At 43.3% G+C, this 24,020-nt stretch overlaps 1 protein-coding gene across 1 annotated transcript in view; it reads left to right on the top strand.

The window, feature by feature from the left end:
- Positions 1–24,020, top strand: part of Su(dx) (WW domain containing E3 ubiquitin protein ligase suppressor of deltex) — a 279,179-nt gene that overhangs the window by 54,346 nt on the left and 200,813 nt on the right. Inside the window, exons 6-7 of the mRNA XM_080282428.1 lie at positions 878–1,483; positions 2,716–2,902. Coding sequence (XP_080138554.1) covers positions 878–1,483; positions 2,716–2,902 — 793 coding nt within the window. The remainder of the gene's footprint in view (positions 1–877; positions 1,484–2,715; positions 2,903–24,020) is intronic.

Below are 24,020 nucleotides of genomic sequence, written 5' to 3'. Positions count from 1 at the left end.
TATAATGCATTAACTTCTTGCTGCATCATGTTCATAGTTATATTTCAGTATATACTTCTTACATATCCTAGTGTTTTATGTTTGTGTATTAGTCATGTGACTATGAGAGTAAAGTATGAGGTTAGCTTGAGATGTAACTGCCATTTAAGAATGACAAGGTAGGGGTTGTGTTGGGTAGGGTTATGGGGGAGAGTTGGGAGCTGGGGTAGTAGCAGGTGGAGCTCGTTTTTCCCCCCCCTTCCGTCTTCCATGGATATGTAGGGGTAGGAAGGGGGCACACCTGTGCAGAAATTAGTGATTGTGAGTGTACATCATCATTAAAAATAACACTTAAAATGGTATGGGTTCTTGTTTTACTCACTGGAAATTTAGTTAAAGTGTATATGAATAGTTGCAAGCAGGTACATCCAAGTCCAATAGGAAGTCATCATTTATGTTCTAGAATTCATGATGTCAAGATCACCCTAGTCAAAACTGTCATGAGTATCTTCATACCTGTCTCTTTGTCTACCTGTTTGGCCATTTAGGTCACCTGTGGTCACTGTTATCTCTGCATCATCTGTCTTCACCACAGCTTGAATTAGGTTGTTGTAAAATTGTTCTATTTCACAGTCATCCCTACCACATTGTGGTGCATATACCAAGAACACTGTCAGGACACTTTTGTTACATGTGTGATGTCCATTATATTACCAACACAAAAACTCTGTACAACATTCAGCAGTTTTCTGTCTGCACCATCCATACATACCATCTCCCATAATCCTTTACTCTTGACCCTGTCATATACTTTCAGGCTTTGTGTTGTATTTTCTTTGCTTCTCAAGGTTTTGTTACATTGCTTTTTTATATAAACAGTGAGCTTCTTTGATTGCAGCTGGTGCAGTTGAGGTGGGAGCTAGTGGGAGTAATACAGTGACCTTCCGTGTAGGATATAAGACACCTCCACCAGTCCCCCCACCACCCAAGCAGAGCCAGCCAGATGCTGCTGCTGCTGCTAGTATGCCTGCCACACCATCTATGCCTGCTTCAGGAACATGTGTTACTCTTTCTCCTGGTATGCCAACAGCCCCGCTTCCTCAGATTCCAGCTTTAAGAAATGATGGCCAGTCATCACCAACACACCAAGGTGTGCGTGCGAAGAAAAACATTGGGAATGGGTCTGCCATTTTAGTCCTTGGAGGGGAGAGTCCCACTGAAGGTTCAGGTAGTAACAAGGCTACCCCAAACAGCACCCCTAATGGAAATAATGATGGTACTAGTCGGTCAACTTCCTCTACTCCTACAGCAAACCAGGCAGGGACATACTCTCACTCAGCTTCCCCCTCTCAGTCCACTCCTACCCCAACTGTCAATGGACAGCTACCTTCCACTGCTACATCCTCAGGCTCATCTTCACCTGTGGCAAAGCCAACGCCTCCAGCTGTTCAGCCAAGGTCTGGAAATCGTGGTCATCGGGGACACAAATTAAAGCGCATCTCAGGTTGGTGAATACATGATAATATGGAGATGAACTGTTTCTTACATATACAGTTTATATATATATATATATATATATATATATACAGGTATACCCTGGTTTAATGATGTAGTTGGTTAAATAAAAACCCATCATTAGGCAGGGTATCGTATCTCGAGGTAGATTTAACATGTATAGGGATGCGTTTTTGAGCCTTGGGTTTCCCCTCCAACCAAGTCCTAAACCCACCCAAATGAGTCTGAAAACATGCTTAAAACCAATCTAAATGGCCTGGCATCTGTAAAAGAAGCCAACCAAAGCCCAACACCTGTAAATAACTCACTACAACCAATAAATAAAATATGTAAATCGTCAAATGTAAATCTGGAAAAAATCAGACTTAGTAAACTGTACGCCAAAATAACAATGTTGGCCCCACCTATGGCTAAAACACATTATTATAAGTCTAAAAGCAGTTTATAGATCAACCTAAACACACAATAATAGTCTAAAATATCATCAAAATTGGTTCTTAAAAATCAAACTCCATTGTATATCAAGGTGTACCTGTACTGTATGTCCATCCATCCATCATCCAGTCTTATGTTGCCCCATGAGGAACGGAGGAGCCCGGGGCTAGGCAGTTGGTCCTGACATTTAAGATGAGAGTGACCAGCCTCACTCATCCCTGAGTGGCATTACGTGAGTAGTAAATCCCAACCAGCCCTTGGATATAAACCTTCACCGGCTCAATCCGATTGGAGCACAATAATTACCCACTAAACCACCAGGCACCAAAATTTGGTTATATGGTTACCACCCAGCGTAGTAAATGGTTTCCTGGTGTACAGGAAACCATTTGGCTTGTCACTCAGTGTAGAGTCACCCATAGGCAGAAGGAAGAGGAAAGATTGAGGGAGTGAAAGACAGAAGAGGGAGTGTAAAGTCACCCGTAGGCAGAAGGACGAGGAAAGAGTGAAGGAAAGAAAGACAGAAGATATATATATATATATATATAAGTGGCCCAGAATTCAAAAGCATACATATTACAGTTAAGAACACTATATATTTATTTAATCATTGTTTAAACCTTAAGAATTTTTAAGGGTATTATATCTTACCTGTTTTTAACTAGGTTTTTAACTCTGGTTTCTTGTACATTACTCTAAGAATGCTATATTTTTATCTTTCAGTGCAGTAGTTAACAGGTATCATTAATACAGTAACCAGTTATTGCTTTCTTTTGATAATATTAGATGGGATGAATGTGCCAGAAAACAGTGGAACCAGCAGCAACAACAACAACAGTTGTAGTGGTAATGGCAGTAGTGGTGGAAGTGGAGCTCCAAGTTCTTCTGCTTCTGGCAACAGCAGCAGCAGTGGCAACAGCAGTGCAACTAGTCAGGCTAATGCAAATGCTGGGAAAGAGCCTCTACCTGCAGGGTCAGTTAGTCTTTTCAGTAATGTACTGTACTGTTTATTTAAAACAACAGGTTTATTTGAAAATTCCAGGTGTCCAGAATCCATCCTGATAGCACATTTCATGTGGTTGAATGGTTAAGCTCAGTAATACTAATGTTTGTGTCAGTGGCTTACTTAACCAGGTCTTGGGTTAGAGGAGTATGTGCTTTAACCCGTCATATTTCAAATCCAAGTGGTCCACAACAGTTTCTTTTTTATTTAACACTTGCCTAGGGTGTAAGATGATCTCTCTTGGCTTCAATGATCTGTACTACAGCATCCTCACCTGGGGCCCTCCAAGGCCAGTAATAAAGGACTGACTATTCCTAATTAATGTTTATTGATGTGAGAACAATACAGCAAGAAATTATCTAAAGTACAGTATAATAGAAATCATTTCCTTTATGCACAAAGACTGCATGCCCAAACATTATTTTCATGCAACTCTTCTTGTACCACAGAAGAAAAATTACTGAACTTTTATATACTGGGTGTTCCTAGACAGACCAGTATAAATGTGACCAAACTGTGAATTTGAGTGATTTGAGCTAAAATTGGATTTGTTCATGGGTGATATATTCTTACAGAATACTGTATTGTAATTTGATATCAGTATTGATAATTTGTTTTAATAAATTCCTAGGTTTGTGGTAGGTGCTGGCACTCACCATCCACTCACTCCATGTAGTGCTGCTCTCGGGTGTCTGCCCTTTCCTCTCCTCCATCCTTCTTTCCTTCCGTCCTCTTCTGTTTTTCTTTCCTTCATTCTTTCCTCGTCCTTCTGCCTACGGGTGACTTTACACTCCCTCTTTTTTCTTTCTGTCATTCCATCCTGTTCTTCCTGCCTTTGGGTGACTCAACACTGAGTGACAAGCCAAATGGTTTCCTGTACACCAGGAAACCATTTACTATGCTGGGTGGTAATCACAGAACCAAATTTTGGCACCTGGTGGTTTAGTGGGTAATTACAGCACTCCAGTCGGATTGAGCCAGTGAAGTTTTACATCCAAGGGCTGGTTGGGGTTTATTGCTCACGTAATGCCACTCAGGGATGAGTGAGGCTGGTCACTCTCATCTTAAATGTCAGGACCAAGTTGCCTAGCCCTGGGCTTCTATGCTCTTCATTGGGTAACGTAGGATTGGATGATGGATGAATGGATGGACTTCCTAGGTTGCTGTAGAACCTTAAAGGAAGGAGGCAAAGCTGCCATACCCATTGTTACACAGAAGTACAGTAAAGCAGAGGGATTCTTATCAACACAGGAACTGTGCCCATAAAATTCTGAAAATTTAAAGTTTCATGTCACTCCTGTAGTATTGAGGATCAAGATGAGCCAGGAAGGAATTTGTCCCTAAGTTTGCTCATTATCCTGCTTCCCTTGCTCCTGTCATTCTTTCTTGGCAGATCATAACTGTGCATATCTCTCTGCTTTTGCTCATGAACTTGCCATGTTCACTGTGGGTTCATATGATTATTTACTTGGATGACATCTAACAACATTACTTGAAGGTAGGCTCCTGTTCTCAGTGGATTGTGTTCATATGAGGCATCCTGTGGAAAAAGGAGGTATCAACCAAAACGTAGTTCTGAGATAAACGTGTTTAAAGGTTTGAACATTAATACAGTAGACCCTTGCTCTAACACACTAATTGGGGAAAGGCCAGGTTTATTAAAGTCAGTTGTTCATTATATCTGAGGTCCTCCACCCCCCACCCCCCCAGTGGAATTTCAAGCACATGTTTGAAAATAAATGAGTACAGTAGTGTATTCTTGTACTGAAAATGAAAACTACTCTATACCTATTTTACACTAACTTGGCCTATAAGTCTGCCTTTTTGCAGCTTACTTCACACGATTGTCATAGCACTTCATAACTAGTACAGTATTATGTGCGTGTCAAAACTTGGGCATGACCCCCCCCCCCTCATAAAAATATGATAAATAGTAAAAATTATCTTCCCCTCCTCTCTCCTCACCATACCTCCAGTCCCTTCTGTCCCCTTCTTTTCCCTCTCCTCCTCTCTCCTCCCCTTTCCTCCCCTCCCCTCCCCCCTTTCCCCACCCCCCTCCCCTCCCCTCTGAGCTGTCAAAAATAGCTAGGGGAAATAAAATTTCTTTTTCGAGTGGGTTTCAAATAAAGACAGGTAAAATAATTGTGGTGTGCATATCTGTATGCAAAGACTCGAATAAAATACAGGTAATGATTCAAAAACACGCGCCTAAAAGCGTAAAATATACGCAAACTATATGAGGCCGGGAAGGTAAAGATATTGTGTGCTAGGGAGTGGAGGTGGGGAGTGGTGGTGGGAGGTGGTGAGGCCAGGAGGGGGTGAACAGGGATGGAGGGATGGGAGGAGACCATCACAAGACACAAAGGAAAGGCCACAGTGGAGTACAGGGACTTGGAGGGAGGGTAGGGGGGAAATACCCTCCCCCTGGATGACTGGGGGGGGATCCACATGGGAGGGGGGAAATGCATTGGGAGGCGTGTCGGTGGTGGTAAGAACAGTGGGAGGTAGGGTAGTAGCAAGGTAGTGGGGTAGAGGGACGTGGCAAGAGAGATGTGGGAGGTACACCACCCCCACCGCCTAGGTATGGGCCTGGGTCCCCCCTCCAGTGTGTCCAACACTTAGTTCTGATCGGTTAGAAGCTATCTACGCCACAGCCAGGGTGGAGCCAGCTGCCGCCAGTTTTTTGTGGATGTTGCATGATGGCGTTGCCGGTCCTTTTAAGAAATTGAGCAAACGCCTCGATCAGCAAGCTTAATACTTTAGGGGTTAAGCTTGGTACCCATCTTGTAGTTGCCCTTTGTACTTTTTCAGTCTTATCTACGTGTTTTTTGAGATGAGGATTCCAGACCACTGATGTGTACTCCAGGCTTGGTCTGATGAATGATGTTATTATCTTCCTCAGCATGTCTTCATTTATATATGTGAATGCTATTCTCATATTAGCTAGCAGTGTATACATGTTACGTACCTTTTCACAGATGTGGTGAGCTGGAGATAGTCTGTTATTGATATAATCATTTCTAGCTCCTTCTCCCTTTCTGATATGTGTAGAGTTGATCTTCCTAACTTATAATCCCAATCTAGTCTTTTCTCACTTTTACCGAACTTAATTACATGACACTTTCCACATTAAATTCCATTTGCCATTTCTTGCTCCATTCATGAAGCTTATTTAATTCTTCTTGTAGCTGTTTGCAAGAATCTGTGTTAGTAATTTTCCAGTGTATTTTTGCATCATCCGCATACATATCTAGATAGCTTCCATATCCAGTACAGTAATCCCTCCACCATCCGATGTAATAGAGCCAAAGGCATGTCCAGAAAGTGGTTCTGTCTGGATAGTGGGACCCTGCCTCATGAACTGGTACTTATGGACCCTAACCTTGCCTAACCCAGAAAAACACCTACATAACTCCCTACCGGAGATGCATAGCACCTTTTTAAGTTCCTATTCACACCAATAACGGACATAAAAGAGTGAAATAACTGCAAAGGAACCAGAGAATGAGGTTTTAGAGGTAAGAACGGAAAATACAGTACAATATTAAACATTCTGGGTACTTACAACAAGTCCCTGGCATCTGGACTTGTACTTATGGACCCTAACCTAGCCTAACTCAGAAAAACACCTACATAACTCCCTACTAGACATGCATAGCACCTAAGACCCTGTTCACACCAATAAGGGACATAAAAGAGTGAAATAAATGCAAAAGAACCAGAGAATGAGGTTTTAGAGGTAAGTATGGAAAATACAGTACAATATGAAACATTCTGGGTACTTACAACAAGTCCCTGGCGATATTGATGAATAACCCACCTCCTCTCAGACTCTGACAGTAAAAAGGTGCACCTGAAGCACCTGCAGTAATCAAGTCTTGCACTGAACTTAGTCATTTGCACTCTGAATTCTATTTTCGTAACAATGTGCACTCCGTTCTTACTTGCACTCCATTGTACCTTAATGAAATCAGTGTTGCACTCTCCACCTAAGTCTTTGCACTCAGAATTCTAATTTCTTAACACTGCGCACTCTGTTCGTACTTGCACTCCATTGTACCTTCATGAAATCAGTGTTGCACTCTGCACTTAGGTCTTTGCACTCAGAATTCTAATTTCTTAACACTGCGCACTCTGTTCATACTTGCACTCCATTGTACCTTCATGAAATAAGTGTTGCACTCTGCACTTAGGTCTTTGCACTCAGAATTCTAATTTCTTAACACTACATACTCTGTTCTTACTTCCTGTCCATTGTACCTTCATGAAATCTGTTGCACCCTGCAGGTCTTTGCACTCAGAATTCTAATTTCTTAACACTGCTCAGTCTGTTCTTGTGCTCCATTGTACCTTCATGAAATCAGTGTTGCACTCTGCATTTAGGTCTCTGCACTCAGAATTCTAATTTCTTGACACTGCGCACTGTTCTGTTCACTCCACAACACTGTAAATTCCCGTGTGGACTAGTGGCAAGTTGTTGCTGTTTATTCACTGTCATAGTCCGTGAGTAGCTGATGCAGGTGGCCTAGGGGTGCATCGCTGGGATGTGGTGATGGAGTACCCACTGCAGACGACTCTGAAGACAGGCAGAAACTCACGTCCAGTGGCGACTCCACTGTGCCTGATATGCTGGGCTGTGGCTCGGAGGATGAAGGCCTGTCTTGGGGAGGCAGTGGTGTGGAGCCAGGGCTGGGCACAGCTGGGGTCACAGGTCTGAAAAAACTTGTCAATCGTTGATTGACGCAAGGAACGACAATTTTGGCGATCAAAGATGCGATGCCTGAAAGCGCGCACATTCTCCACAAGTCCCAAGGGCCCCATCTCCCAGTCGCAGTCTGGGTGTTCCAGGTAGTTGAGAATGAACTCGACGTGCTCCCGGAGTGCGCTCAGCTTGGGGATTGCTGTAGTAGTGGCATGCTGAGAGGAATCCGCATCATCATCATTTTCCTCGTCGGAATCTTCAAGCTGGGTACTTGTACCTGCAACTGAAGATGCGATCTTGATATCAGACATGATCTGATACCCAGGATCGCCCTTGTTGTCATCCAACCACTCACACTCTTCGTCCATGTCAACATCATCGCCATGTGCACGAAGATGTGCATGGAAGTCATCCACGTCGAAACCTAGAAAATCTTGCACCACATTGGCTCCGAGAAGCAGATGAGACCAACCATTTTCCAGAGTCTTCACAGGGACTTCCGTCCATGCACTGGCCCAGTTGTAAATGGGAGACTTGATGTTGTAGCGGTGAAGGTTTTCCAAAGTCCGCAGGCCTCGTGTATCCCGTCCCTCCCTGTGCTCATCCTCGTCCTTGAGAACAACCATCACCTAGTCCAGGAACTTCCTACGGTACAGCCTCTTCGTTGCTACGATCTCTCCTTGGTCCTTTGGTTGGATGAGAAAAGTCGAATTAGGTGGCATAAACATGCACCTAATGCAGCCATTCTCAGCCACCAAGTCCTTGTCAGACGGATGCACAGATGCACTGTCCAAGACAAGGAGGGCCTTTACCTGGTCACGTGGGATTCCCAGTTTCTCTGTCTGGTAATGGATGACCTCCTTGAAATGGCAATGAAGCCAGTCTTTGAAGGTCTTGGCTGTGAACCAATCCTCCACGGAATGGTACCAAACGACAGGAAGGACATCCATCACCCCATGAAGACACTGAGGCTGCTTTGCACGGCCAACAATAAAGGGCATGAGCCGGTGCATGCCGTTAGCATTGACACAACACAAAGCAGATAACTGTTGCTTGGAGAGCTTGCGGCCAGGTACACGCTTCTCCGTCTCCTCGGTTAGAGTGTTTGTTGGCAGCGAGCACCAGTTTTGTCAGCGTTGTAGACTTGACTGAGAGTGAGGCCCTCCCTGTCGATCAAGCCCTTCACCTTCTGCCGAAACTCCTCTACTCCCTCCTTGTTGGCCTCCAGAGCTTCACCATGGACCTTACGGTTGGTAAGTCCATGCCGTAGCTTGAAAGCAAAGAGCCAACCCTCAGATGCTTTGAAGTCTGGGGTGTTGTATATCCTTGTGAACTTCTCAGCAGCAGCCTTCAGTTCCGTTCCATGCACCAGCACACCAGCAGCACGTTGACGATACCAAATCATCGTAGAGCGGTCGATTTCTGCATACCAGGGAGTAAACATCATCTTCCTCTCCACATTGTGTTTGTTCATTCGATGAGAAGTCAGCCATGTACTGCATGAGACTGTCCTGGGATCTCTTGAAATCAAACAGTGTAGAGCAGGCCAGGTTGAATTCACGGAGGATGCATGAAGTCGACCATCCCACGTCCATCTTGTCTAGTATCTCCCTATTCTTCTCCAGAGTCAGAACCACTCGCTTCCTCTTCTCGGGCGGCTGGGCCATCATCACACACGAAAAAGAGGCAGGAAAGGAACAGCAGAGCCTGCAGGAGGTAGAGCACCACCACAAAAGTGGGCACGTGGGCAGCCATAGTGACGAGCGTGCACTCACAACGAATGATGGGCCGGAAGTGGGAAGGATGCAGGGGCGCTCTAATGGACGTTGGCAGAACTATGCACCAAAACACAGGTGGTCCGTGCCGCGCCGAGTTCAAATTACGGGGGGGGGGGGGATTCATATTTTTTGGGAATTTTTTGCGTTTTTTGGGCAATTTGGGGATTACTAAGTCCCGGGACCAAAATGTCCGGTAAGTGTGGAGTCCGGATAGTGGGCGTCCATATAGTACAGGGATTACTGTATTACTGTGTATGTCATTTATATATATTAAAAACGTGATTGGTGCTAGCACTGAGCCCTATGGAACTTCGCTAGTCACATCCCTCCTTGATGAGCAATTTCCCCTTAATAATGTTCTCATTTCCCTTTTCCGGAGAAAATCCTGCAGCCAACAGTACAGATTGGCTTGGATAACTCGTTGATGGTACAGTTTCCATAAAAGTCTTTGGTGCAGTACTTTGTTAAATGCTTTCTTGAAATCTAAATAGATAACTGTCCATCCATCCTTCACTTTTCTGTAATGTTTCTGTAACTCTATCATAGTAGCATAATAGATTAGGAACACATGATTTTCCCTTTGTAAACCGAACTGCCTTTCTGTTATCATACTGTGTTCTTCTATATGGTTTACCCAAACTTTTCTTGTCAGCTTTTCTAGTATCGTACAACACTGGTCTGTGATACTGGTCAGTAGTTGAGTGGATTCTGTCCCCTTTCTTGAATAGGGGAACAATGTTTGCTTTCTTCCAAACATCAGGTAGTTTACCTTTACCTAAGAATTACTTGAATATTATGTACAGTGTTCTGCTTAACCCTTCTGCACATTCGTGTATCACCCTACCTGAAATTTTGTCAGGACCATTTGTTTTTCCATACTGTAAGATGAGAGGAAGGAGTAGTAGCAAGGAGAGTGGAAAGGTTACAAGAGGATGAGAAAAAGGCAGAGTTAAGAGAGAAGTGGAGGAACGATTGGGCAAATATGAATTGGAGCAGATGGGGGACGTGGAAGGTGTGTGCAGGATATTTACAGAAGAAATATGTGCAGCATGTGATGTGGTGTGTGGGAGGAAGAGAAGACAGAGGGGGGTGCAAGGAACAGTGTGGTGGACTGAAGAGGTGAGACAGGCTGCGGCACAAAAGAAGAAAGCATACAATGAATGGATGAGAAATAGGGGCGTGGAAGAAGTTGAGAGGCGGAAGAGAGAGTTATATGTAGAAAGGAAGAGAGAGGTGAAAAGATTAGTAAGAGAGAGTAAGAAGAGAGTGGATGAGGAATTTGGAAGGAATTTTAGTGTAAAGTGGAGGGACTGTAAGAAAATGGTCTGGAAAGATTTGAAGAGAGTAAGACAGGGTGGAAGTGAGGTTAGCAGGGGAGTGAAAGATAAAAATGGTAGATTACTAGTGGAGAAGGGAGAAAAAGTGAGCAGATGGAGAGAACACTTTAAGGAATTGTTGAACTTACAGGATGGAAGTAATGCGAGTATAAGTGGTTGGGGAATGGCAGGGAGAAGGAGGGAGGTGAGTAGACAGGAAGAAATCAGTAGGATAGAAGTTGTGGAAGCAATGAAGAAAGTTAAATCGGGGAAAGCCCCAGGAATTGATGGAGTGTGTGGTGAAATGCTGAAGTATGGGGCAGAGATAGTAGTAGAATGGATGTGGAAGATGTGCAGATTGGCCTGGGAGGAAGGTAGAGTCCCGGAGGATTGGAAGTCAGATATAATTATTCCCTTGTACAAAGGAAAAGGGGAAAAAGAAGTGTGTGGTAATCATAGGGGCATTTGTCTTCTTAGTATAATAGGAAAAGTGTATGGTAGGATACTTATTGACAGAGTTAGGGAAAGAACAGAGGAATTAGTTGGAGAAGACCAGGGAGGTTTTAGGAAGGGAAGAGGTTGTGTAGATCAGATATTCATTCTTAGATCTTTAGTGGAAAAGTTTCTAGAGAAGGGAAAGAAGTTATATGCGGCTTTCATGGATTTGGAGAAAGCATATGACAGGGTGGATAGACAAGGATTGTGGAAAGTATTAAAAATATATGGAGTAGATGGAAAGTTGTTGAATGCTGTGAAGAGTATGTATGATGGTGCTAAGGCTGCAGTGCGAGTGGATGGTGAACTAAGTGAATTTTTCTCTTTGGAGGTTGGGTTGAAACAGGGATGTGTCATGTCTCCATGGTTGTTCAATCTGTTCATGGATGGGGTAATAAAAGAGGTACAAGGTAGGGTAGTGGATGTTGGAGTGGCCCTGGTGAGAGAGGATAGTGTTTGGAAACTCCCTGTACTGTTGTTTGCAGATGATACTGTGTTGTTGAGTGAAGACGAAGGGGAGCTGCAAGGCTTGGTGAATGAGTTTGGGAGAGTGTGTAAGAAACGGAATCTAAAGGTGAATGTAGGGAAGAGTAAAGTGATGGTCTTTGAGAGAGGTGAAGTCAGTGAATGTACAGCGAGGTCTTTGAGAGAGGTGAAGTCAGTGAATGTACAGCGAGGTCTTTGAGAGAGGTGAAGTCAGTGAACGTACAGCGAGGTTGGATGGTGAGGAATTGGAAAATGTGTGTACGTTTAAGTACTTGGGTAGTGTGATGAGTAAGGATGGAGGTTTGGAAGGTGAAGTGCTTGAAAGGGTACAACAGGGAAGAAAGGTTGCTGGTTCTTTGAAAGCAGTGTTAAGAAACAGGGAAGTGAGCATGGAAGTGAAAAAATTACTACATGACAGCATTGTGATACCAACTCTAACGTATGGAAGTGAAGCTTGGACGCTGTTGGAAGGACACAAGTCAAGAGTGAGAGCAGTGGAAATGAGTTATTTAAGAGGAGCCTGTGGAGTCACATGGAGAGACAGGCTGACGAATGAGGATATAAAGGAGCGTTGTGGTGTGGATGTGATAGGAAGCGTTATGAGGAACACACTGAGGTGGTTTGGCCATGTGGAGAGGATGGAGGATGAAAAACTGACGAAGAGAGTGTATGTGAGTGAGGTGAAGGGGGGAAGAGGGAGGGGGAGGCTGAGGATGAGATGGAGGGATGGGGTGGAGAGGTATATGAGAGAGGGGGGTGTGAGTTGGGAGCAGGGCAGTGAAATGGTGGGGGACAGGGCGACGTGGAGGCGATTTGTTTGTGGCCACCCCAAACGGGATTGAGGCACCTGGCAATAGATAGATAATTTACTTAATTCCTCCTGTACTTCATTTTCTGATATTTGTATGTCTGAAAGTACATGTGGGCATGCATGTTCCATATCATCTCTTTCATAATTACTGTATTTTCTTTTGTAAAAACCAATTGGAATTTTTTTTTAGTGCTTCACAAATATCTTTCTCTTGTGCATAGATGATCCCCTCGTCTGCAGTGGACTGTATTTTGTCTTTAACTTTGGTTTTGCTTTGGATGTAGCTGTAAAAGAGCTTAGGTTGATCACTACTTTTATTTATGATGTCTTCCTCAAACTCTGAGCCTCCCTCCTTATCTTTGTATAATCATTTCGTGCCTGTTTATAGTTGTTATATGTCCTCTCACTATTGTGTCTTCTGTATCTGCTCCACAGCAAGTCTCTCTTTTCTTTTGATCTTTTACATTCTGTATTAAACAATTTCTTTATTTCCATTTCTGTTTCTTTGTGCCGTGGGATGTAATTTTGGACTCCTGTTTCCTAAAGATCGCAGAATTTTCTGTGTATAATATTTAAATCTTTTCATCTAAGCTCCTTTTTCCAATCTGTTTCTAAGATTTACTTCTTCAGGTCATGATAGTTGCCCTTTTTGTAGTTTAGACTTTTTGTAACCCTCATTACTGGTAACGTCATATGTAATCTGGAAGTTGCATTTTAATACTGCATGGTCACTTCTCCCGAATGGAGGGTGATACATTTTATTGTCAGCATCATTTTCTTGCCAAGTAAATATAAGACCTAGTACTAATGGATCATCAGGTCCTCTTTTTCTAGTGTTTTCCTTTATATGCTGTGTTAGGAGAAACTCCTGAACAAGATCTAGGAGCTTTTGATCCCAACAGCTTTCATGGCTTTTTACATCTAGAGTATTCCAATTTATATCTGTATTGAAATCTCCAGTTAATATATTTCTTTCAGATTTCTCTTCCATTCTATGTAGTAATATTCTTAAATTCAGAGTTGTACTTTCTGCCGGGTCTTCATATTCGCTTCTTTCCCAAGTGTTTGTTTTGGGTGACATGTATAAATTTGCCACAGTTAATTTTCCTTCAGATATGTTAATCTCCATTGCAATCAGTTCTACTTGAGAGGGTATATCTAGTTTTATTTCTTTGACTTGTAGATTTTTCTTTGTTAAGATTATAATTCCTCCTTCCATTCTTAAATTTCTGTCTCTTCTCCATATATTGTATTCGTCCTAGTTTAGGGTATCGTTTGATATAATTGGGGTTACTTTTGTTTCAGTTAGGCAAATAATATGTGATTCCTTTTCTTTGGTTTAGTGTTCTATCACTAATAATTTAGACACCATTCCATCTGCATTTGAGTACATCAACTTAATCATCATGTTTACATACTTGCCATAACTTGATTCTATTACCTTCCTCCATTTTACTCCTTGCTGGTTATATACCGGGTAGCACTTTCGTTCCTACAATCCAATTACTGTACTTTGTAAAAAAAATGTACTCTTCTCTTCCTCTGATCTTCCCTCGTTCTTTGTTTTTGCCTCCCCCCTCTTCTCCTTTAGCATTCCCAATTCCTCTTGAGTTAGGCATCTTTTTATCCTTACTTTTTAAAATTCCTCTTTTTCCATGAGTTTGCATTTTTTAACAGTGTTCACACTTTAGAAGGTTACTTGTGGGGGGCATGACTTATTTCTCTCATATTTCCCTTGCCTGTTCCTCTATGTCCTTATTACAGATTTTCTCTGATACTGTCTTCAAAATGCTTATTATATTTGCCATCTCTCTCTCTCTCTCTCTCTCTCTCTCTCTCTCTCTCTCTCTCTCTCTCTCTCTCTCCTGCCCCCCTTGTTTTTTTTGTTTTTTTTTGTTTTTTTGTTTTTCAGTGATTACTCTAGATTTGTTGATGTCAGCTGAATCTTTGACCAATTTTAGGTTGTTTTGGATTTTTTTTTTCACTTCCTTTCTAATGCTTTTTTTTTACTCTTGTTTCTAAGTCTTTCTTTACTTTCACCATTTCAGCATATATAGTTTCCACATCATCATTGTAACTTTGCATCACTTCATTCACCTTGGTTATCATCTCATAAATATCACTACTTTGGTCTATCAGACTGCTTGCTTGCTTAATTGTATCAATTCAGAACTCCTCCATAATACCCTCATGGTTGACAACTGTACTTGCCATTTCACTAATCTCCCTTCCAAGTGAACCCACCTCAACTGACAGCTCATTTATTGTTGTGTCTATCTATCTCTATCTATCTATCTATTGCCAGACGCCTCAATCCCGTTTGGGGTGGCCACAAACAAATCGCCTCCAAGTCGCCCTGTCCCCCGCCATTTCACTCCCCTGCTCCCAACTCACACCCCCCCCTCTCATATACCTCTCCACCCCATCTCTCCATCTCATCCTCGGCCTCCCCCTCCCTCTTTCCCCCTCCACCTCACTCACATACACTCTCTTCGTCAGTCTTTCACCCTCCATCCTCTCCACATGGCCAAACCACCTCAGTGTGTTCCTCATAACGCTTCCTATCACATCCACATCAACGCCACAACGCTCCTTTATATCCTCATTCGTCAGCCTGTCTCTCCATGTGACTCCACAGGCTCCTCTTAAATAACTCATTTCCACGGCTCTCACTCTTGACTTGTGACCTTCCAACAACGTCCACGCTTCACTTCCGTACGTTAGAGTTGGTATCACAATACTGTCATGTAGTAACTTTTTCACTTCCATGCTCACTTCCCTGTTTCTTATCACTGCTTTCAAAGAACCAGCAACCTTTCTTCCCTGCTGTACCCTTTCAAGCACTTCACCCTCCAAACCTCCATCCTTACTCATCACACTACCCAAATACTTAAACGTACTCACATTTTCCAATTCCTCACCATCCAACCTCGCTGTACATTCACTGACTTCACCTCTCTCAAAGACCATCACTTTACTCTTCCCTACATTCACCTTTAGATTCCGTTTCCTACACACTCTCTCAAACTCATCCACCAAGCCTTGCAGCTCTCCTTCGTCTTCACTCAACAACACGGTATCATCTGCAAACAACAGTACAGGGAGTTTCCAAACACTATCCTCTCTCACCAGGGCCACTCCAACATCCACTACCCTACCTTGCACCTCTTTTATTACCCCATCCATGTACAGATTGAACAACCATGGAGACATGACACATCCCTGTTTCAACCCAACTTTCAAAGAGAAAAATTCACTTAGTTCACCATCCACACGCACTGCAGCCTTCGCACCATCGTACATACTCTTCACAGCATTCAACAACTTCCCATCTATTCCATATATTCTTAACACTTTCCACAATCCTAGTCTATCCACCCTGTCATATGCTTTCTCCAAATCCATGAAAGCCGCATACAACTTCTTTCCCTTCTCTAGAAACTTTTCCACTAAAGATCTGAGAATGAATATCTGATCTACACAACCTCTTCCCTTCCTAAAGCCTCCCTGTTCTTCTCCAACTAATTTCTCTGTTCTTTCTCTAACTCTGTCAATAAGTATCCTACCATACACTTTTCCTATTATACTAAGAAGACAAATGCCCCTATGATTACCACACACTTCTTTTTCCCCTTTTCCTTTGTACAAGGGAATAATTATACCTGACTTCCAATCATCCGGGACTCTACCTTCCTCCCAGGCCAATCTGCACATCTTCCACATCCATTCTACTACTATCTCTCCCCCATGCTTCAACATTTCACCACACACTCCATCAATTCCTGGGGCTTTCCCTGATTTAACTTTCTTCATTGCTTCCACAACTTCTATCCTACTGATTTCTTCCTGTCTTCTCACCTCCCTCCTTCTCCCAGCCATTCCCCAGCCACTTATACTTGCATTACTTCCATCCTCCACGTTCAACAATTCCTTAAAGTGTTCTCTCCATCTGCTCACTTTTCTCCCTTCTCCACTAGTAATCTACCATTTTTATCTTTCACTCCCCTGCTAACTTCACTTCCACCCTGTCTTACTCTTTTCACCTCTTTCTAGAACATTTTCCTACAGTCCCTCCACTTTACACTCAAATTCCTTCCAAATTCTTCATCCACTCTCTTCTTACTCTCTCTTACTAATCTTTTCACCTCTCTCTTCCTTTCTACATATAACTCTCTCTTCCGCCTCTCAACTTCTTCCACGTCCCTATTTCTCATCCATTCATTGTATGCTTTCTTCTTTTGTGCCACAGCCCGTTTCACCTCTTCAGTCCACCACGCTGTTCCTTGCACCCCCCTCTGTCTTCTCTTCCTTCCACACACCACATCACATGCTGCACATGTTTCTTCTGTAAATATTCTACACACACCTTCCATGTCCTCCATCTGCTCCAACTCATATTTGCCCAATCGTTCCTCCACTTCTCTCTTATACTCTGCCTTTTTCTCATCCTCTTGTAACCTTTCCACTCTCCTTGCAACTACTCCTTCCTCTCGTCTTTCCCTTCTTCTATTCCTCCATCTTACTTGAACTTTAACTCTGGCCACCACCAAGTAGTGGTCAGAAAGTCCACTCCCCCAACCTCTATAAACTCTTGCATCCAATATACATCTTCGCATCCTTTCATCCACACACACATAATCAATCATTGCCTTCCTTTCACTCAATTCACCACCCACCCTTCTCATCACTCGCCATGTATACCTGTGGATCATTTTATGCCTGAAGAGGGTATTGGCTATCACCAATCCCTCCCAGCACAAATGTCCACTAACGCACTCCCATTCTCATCTATCTCAGCAGGCACACCCCACTCACCAACTATTCCATCCACCTTCACATTCCCAACTTTACTATTCATATCACCAATCAAAAACACTCTATCATTCCTTCCAAACTTTTCCATGCATACTTCTACATTTGTCCAGAACTCTTCTCTCACTCTTCTAGCACGATCTTGCGTTGGCGCATACACACACACAATCGCCCACATTTGTATTCCAACTTTCAACTTTACCCACACAATCCTTGATCCAACTGATCCATACTGTCTTATGCTCCTCTTCCATCTTTTACTCACAACTATACACACTCCTTCCTTTGCCCTCTCATTCCCACCTACTCCTGCACATATACCCCATCCGTACTCCCATTCTCTCACACTTTCTCCTCTCCATTTTGTTTCAGTTATTCCACATACATCCACTTTCGCATCCTCAAGCACCTGGACCATATCTCTCTCTTTCACCTCATCATTTGCTCCTCTTACATTCCATGTTCCAATTGCAATGTCCTTTGTCCGGTCCTTGGTCGTCAACGTTTGGTCAGTCCTTGTCCGAGGCTTTCTTGTTTAATTCCTTTACTAATTTTTCATTTTTGACCAATTCCTTTACTAATTTTTCATTTTTGACCTTCTGCATGTGCAATTGTTTCCAAATTTCATCCATTTCACCCTGAAATTCTTCTCCAATTTGTTCACTTTCTCTCCTAGTTTGTTATATGTTTCCATTTCAACCAGTTCTTGGTAGAAATCATCATCCTGTTTTCTACCTTTATCACTTTTCTTTATCCATATTCGCTTTACTAAAGATGGTGGTCATCTTGTGGTATTATTGAGAAAAAAATTCTACATACAAGTATGCATCTCCTTGGTACTCGCCTGTAGTAGACGTAACAGCTTGAAGCTCAATCAGTGCATTCCCGCACTGATTGGCTGTATTCTGTTATTTGGACAACAGTTTTGCTTAATCTTGCTCCACCATATTAGAACACCATTTAGTTTAACCTAGTACAGAGCTTGACTCATACAAAGATACTACAGTACAGTACATACCCCTAGTACTTGAGTATTTGGGCGGCAGAGGACGTCACGTACTAGGAATTCGCGTACTGTGAATACATAAACTTATGGGAAAATTACATATGGGCGGCACCCCCCTTCATGGGCAACACTTGAGACCCCTTTCAGACCTAAGTATTGTACTGTACAGGGAAGCTATCTCAGACATATTACCTAAGATAAAGTAAACCAATGAGATTATGGCTTTACTAGGTAAATCAACAAGGATATGGCTTAACTAAACCAACAAGAATATGGCTGCTCACCTTTACCCAAGAGGACAACAGGCGTGATGGAGTAAGAAGTGGATCCGAGGCAGGATGAGGCACCTAGCGTGCATCTCCTGTATCACCCATAACACCACCCGACACACCACCTTCCTCACCACTTTTGTCGCCAGCACTTTCGACACTTGCACCAGCTAATGCACTCACTTCGTTCATAAACCCTTCAAAGTCTATTTCTGACATCTCAGACATCGAATCAGTCTCTTGATCCTCCTCAGGATATGGCTCTTCTGATGTTAAAGGGAGTGATTCCTCACTTTGTTCAAGTCGAAGGTAACGGGTGATGAGTGTTTGCTTGTGTCTGTTTACTTCCTGGTTGTACTTGTCGGTGTAGTAGCAGAAGGTTGTCCAGTGAAGACATCACCTCCTCCACTCGCAGCAGAGAGCGTTCTATGTCCTTGAATTCTCTTTTGAACTTATCAAGGGGAGACAGTACCCGGCTGATCTCCTTCATGGACAACTCTTCACTCTCGATCACTGGTGTTGCTGGCTTTTCTGCTGCGATCTCCTGCTCCGCGTCGGCCTTGTCCACTCGCTGCACGATTTCCTGGGGATCCTGCTCTGCTGCGGCCGAATGTAAACCCCTGATCTCCTCCAGTGAGACGGCCTGAAACCCAGGCATAGCTTGTTCACTTGTGAGAATGGCTGCCTAGGCAGCGGCCAGGGACTGAAAGCCACTTCCCGGTGCGATTTCACACAGATGTGGTACGAGGAGGTACCAAGCATGGTTAATTGTTGCAGTGGTTTTATCTGCCCAAGAGGACAACAAGAGAGCGATGGCATCCTTGAGGTTGAATGACTTCCAAAAAGCCATAATAGTCTTCTCAGGAGTTGAAGTTGGTTGTGCGTGGTGAGGATGAAGCGGGTGGCGAGTCCAAACCATCCTCGGCATCTATGACATCACTCCCAACTGTGTTCAAGTCAAGAATTGCCTGCAGTTCCTCACAGCTGTCGATCTTGCTGCAGAGGTGATTGTAGAGGCGTTGGTGGTATAGCTGCTTGACCGTTGCAATCAACTCCTGGTCTAGCGGTTGGATGAGAGAGGTCATTCTTGGGGGCGGAAAAACAATCTTGCATTCCTTGCTGAGGTCTGCTAGCCAGGTTGGATGACTTGGGGCTTTATCAAGGATAAGAAGTACCTTAAAGGGGATGCCAAATTCCCAGGATTTTGCATTGGCATCAGGGATGAAATGCCACAACAGCCACTCGGAAATGATGCTACTCGTCATCCAACCATTGGAGTTGCAGTACAAGTATACCCCGCTGTCATCCATGCAGCGCAGGTTCTTGTAACATCTGGGGTGTGCTGCAGTATGCACCACAACGGGCCGCATCTTGTGTGAGCCTGATAAGTTCATAGTGAACATGACTGTTATCCTGCTCTTGTCGATTTTTCTGCTCCGGGCCTGGCGCTGGTGCTTACTAACATAAGTACACTTCGGCATAGCCTTGTAGTATAGGGCTGTTTCATCAGTGTTATAAATTTGGTCCCTGCTGTAGCTGCCCTCGTCGATTATCCCCTTTAGGATGGCTGGATAATCCCTGGCTGCTGATTCACGCTCCCCTGTGAGGCAATTGTGACGTAGCTCCTTCCTCTTCAGAAAGCGGCAAAGCCATCCCACGGAGGCTTTAAATGGTTTCTTAACAGCAAGCTTCAGAGCTGCAGCTTTGTAGACAATCTTGGCCTGGTCCCTGATGTAGCGCCCGTTCAATGGAATTCCTTCCTTCTTCCTCAGGATAAATGTAGCCAGGTACTGCACCATAAGAATTATACCCTGGTTGGTCAGCCTGCTTCTCCCGTCCAATGCCACCGTCCCATATGTTTTCACAGGCGTCTTTATGGCCTCCCTGTTACCCCATATATTTCGCACGGACGATTCTGCCAAGCCTAGTTCCTTGCCAATGACCGTGTTACCCTTCCCACTCTCCTTCTTCCTAATGACTTGCATCTTAATGGCATGGGTGATGCACTTCTTCCTGGAGGAGGGGGCAGACATCCTGGCTTACAAAAAAAAATAGCCTCAGAGTACACAGGGACGTACCTGGAACAGCGAGTGTACCCTCTGTGCACATGTGTTTCCTCTGCTGGGACTCTCACCTCACCACCCTCCAAGCGGTGCATATGGGCATCACATGACGAGTGAGCAGCATCGACGTCAGAAGGTGGACTGAGCGTAAGTAACCGTTATTGCTTCTTGGGGGGGCAATGTCGCGTACTCGGGGTAACCCCGGATTTGGGCCACTCTTCGCCCCCCGTATTGCTTACAAGAAGTTCAGTTTGCGTACTAATAAAAAATACACACACACACAAAAAAATAGGTCCTCACATACAAGGGGGATCACGTACTCGGAACTCACGTACTGTGGGGATGTACTGTATTTGGGTATGGCCAGTTGTAGCCAAGGGTTGCCAGCGTGGAACGAGGACACAGACTTGTTTATTTTGATGCTGACTCTCTCTCTCTCTCTCTCTCTCTCTCTCTCTCTCTCTCTCTCTCTCTCTCTCTCTCTCTCTCTCTGTGTTCTTACCTTACGTAATTGTTCTTACTTAATTGTGTCTTTACAAGAATGAGTCAAGCTCGTACTGTCCCATGTCTTACACCATTTTCATCATACATTTCCTTAAATTTATGAATTATTTTGGCATACACCATTCCATTCGGTAGCGCATGTCATTGATCACATGCCCTATTGGGGAAACTGAATTTCCTTACGTCTCTATCACCTCTCTTTTTATGAGTTTTTTGCAGTCTCCTCTTGCTGATGCTTCCCCATAGGTTATATATTCATTTATGTCTATTTTCTCCTTCCCTGATATGCATTTATAGAGCATAGTCATGTCTCCTCTTTTCCTTCTCTCCTGTAGTGGTGGCAGTTTCAGTTTTTCTAGTCTTTCTTCATAGCTTAGATTCCTTAAGCTTGGTACCCATCTTGTAGTGGCCCTTTGTTCTTTTTGAGTCTTATGTATGTGTTCTTGGAGATGAGGATTCCAGACTACTGATGCATACTCCAGGGTTGGTCTGATGAATTATGTTATTATCTTTCTCAGCATGTCTTCATTTATGTATGTGAATGCTGTTCTCATATTTGCAAGCAGTGTATACATGTTCCATACCTTTTCACTGACGTGGTTAGCCGGAGATAGTCTGTGGTGTGTGTGTGTGTGTGTGTGTGTACCTAATTATGATATACAGGAAATGAGCTACTCTCGTGGGGTCCCGTCTCTGTTTCTCAATAAGTCAAATTTAGCTTTAAACTCATTTAAGTTTTTAGACTGGACGATCTCTTTGTCCAGGCTATTCCACAGGTCTATACATCTATAAGGAAAACTATATTTCTTGATGTCCTTCAAGCAGCTTGGCTTCTCCAGTTTCATTCTGTGTCCTCTTGTTACTCTCTTATCCTATAAAAACAGATCTTCTTTGTCAATTTTATCTACTCCCACCATGGTCCTGAACACTGCAATCATGTCACCTCTCTTTCTTCTTTCTTCTAAGGAAGGCAAATCTAGCTTTTCCAGCCTCTCTCTTTATGACAGATCTGCCAGATTGGGGATCATTTTGGTTGCTGTTCTTTGTATTCTCTCAATCTTGTTTATATCTTTCTTTTTGTGTGGGGACCACACTACTACTGTGCGTGTGTGTGTGTGTGTAAAATGTTCTCTGTTCAGGTTGTGGCTCGAAGGGCTTTAGTGCCATCCATACCTTTCCCATCTTTTTAGTTATCATCTTTTCTTCACCTCCATATATTCCCTCTTTCAAAGACAACTGTGTAGTGAGGATGAAAAGCAAATTATTCTCACCTTCTGCATTAAACCCATTGCTGTCTCTTGATTATTTTGAGGGAGAGGTGGGTTACTGGGTTAGCCCACTAGTCTGCATCTGGCCAGTGTTTCTTCTACATTGATGTGATCATCTTTTCTGCCAGGAATCTGATCTAATGCCTGTACTTATGTAAATTCCTCAGGCACTAAACCCTTTGAGCCAGGAAATGGATGGCTTTATTCTAAAACTTGACAGCATTTATACCGTACTGGATAAAATATTTGTGAAAAATTAGACACCCAACTTTTATGTCAGTGGTAGGTGGGGGCACTCACCATCCACTCACTTTATAAACTGCTGCTCTCTGGTGACTGCCCTTTCCATTCTTCCATCCTTCTTTCTTTCCGTACTCTTCTGTCTTTCTTTCCTTCGTTCTTTCCTCTTCCTTATACCTATGGGTGACTCTACGCTCCCTCGTCTGTCTTTTTTTTTCTTCATTATTGAAAGACTGATGAAGAGAGTGTATGTGAGTGAGGTGGAGGGGGGAAGAGGGAGGGGGAGGACGAGGATGAGATGGAGGGATGGGGTGGAGAGGTATATGAGAGAGGGGGGTGTGAATTGGGAGCAGGGTAGTGAAATTGCGGGGGACAGGGCGACTTGGAGGCGATTTGTTTGTGGCCACCCCAAATGGGATTGAGGCGTCTGGCAATAGATAGATAGATAGATAGTTCCTCTTCCTTCTGCCCATGGATGAATCTACGCTGAGTGTCCAGCCAGATGGTTTCCTTGTACACCAGGAGGCCATTTATTATGCCGGGTGGTAACCATATAAGCAAATTATGGTGCCTGGTGGTTTAGTGGGTAATAAAGGTACTCCAGTCGAATTGAGCCTGTGCAGGTTTATATCCAAGGGATGGTTGGGTTTTGTTGCTCACATAATTCCACTCAGGGATGAGTGAGGCCGGTTGTTCTCATCTTAAATGTCAGGACCAACTTGCAATGATGATGATGATGATGATGATGATGATGATGATCTCCTCTGGAGGAGGCTGAATTGAAAAAATTTTAAAATGAGGTCATCAGATTACGATCGCATAGGTTTTGCCTGCCTCATATAACATGGAGCTCACATACCAAAATGCCAATTGAAATATGGAATTATCAGACTCATATGACAGTTGAAATAATGTAATTTTTGTAACTCTCCTTTGAAGATATTTTCTGTAAGTGTATTATGTACCTAGATTATAGCAACTTCCAGCAAGCATGTGCTTGGCAGAATTGTACAATTCACTTGATATTACACCTTTATCTGATAGCCTAATTATCATTGCACTAAAAGTTGATCATACATTAATGAATACTTTTTGTTGTTCTAATCAGGTGTAGAATACCAGGTGTATGCAGATTTCTTTGTCATAACTGAGCTCTCACTTCATGGGATCCATGGTTCTTCCTCATCTTCCAGAAATAAAGAGCATGTTTAATGCCCATTACCTCTGTGGTTTCATAATCTACTTGTCATCATTTTGCATACATGATTACTAGCAAATGCAATATACCTCAGACTGTAGCCAGTACTTTATATGGATTTTTATAATCCACAGTAAATT

Source organism: Coenobita brevimanus, chromosome 93 (assembly GCF_032717465.1).
Source record: "Coenobita brevimanus isolate Jiangsu-jjx chromosome 93, ASM3271746v2, whole genome shotgun sequence".
In the NCBI taxonomy this organism is placed as follows: domain Eukaryota; kingdom Metazoa; phylum Arthropoda; class Malacostraca; order Decapoda; family Coenobitidae; genus Coenobita; species Coenobita brevimanus.
The sequence above is the reverse complement of the archived record's forward strand: the minus strand, read 5'-3'. Positions and strand labels throughout refer to the sequence as shown.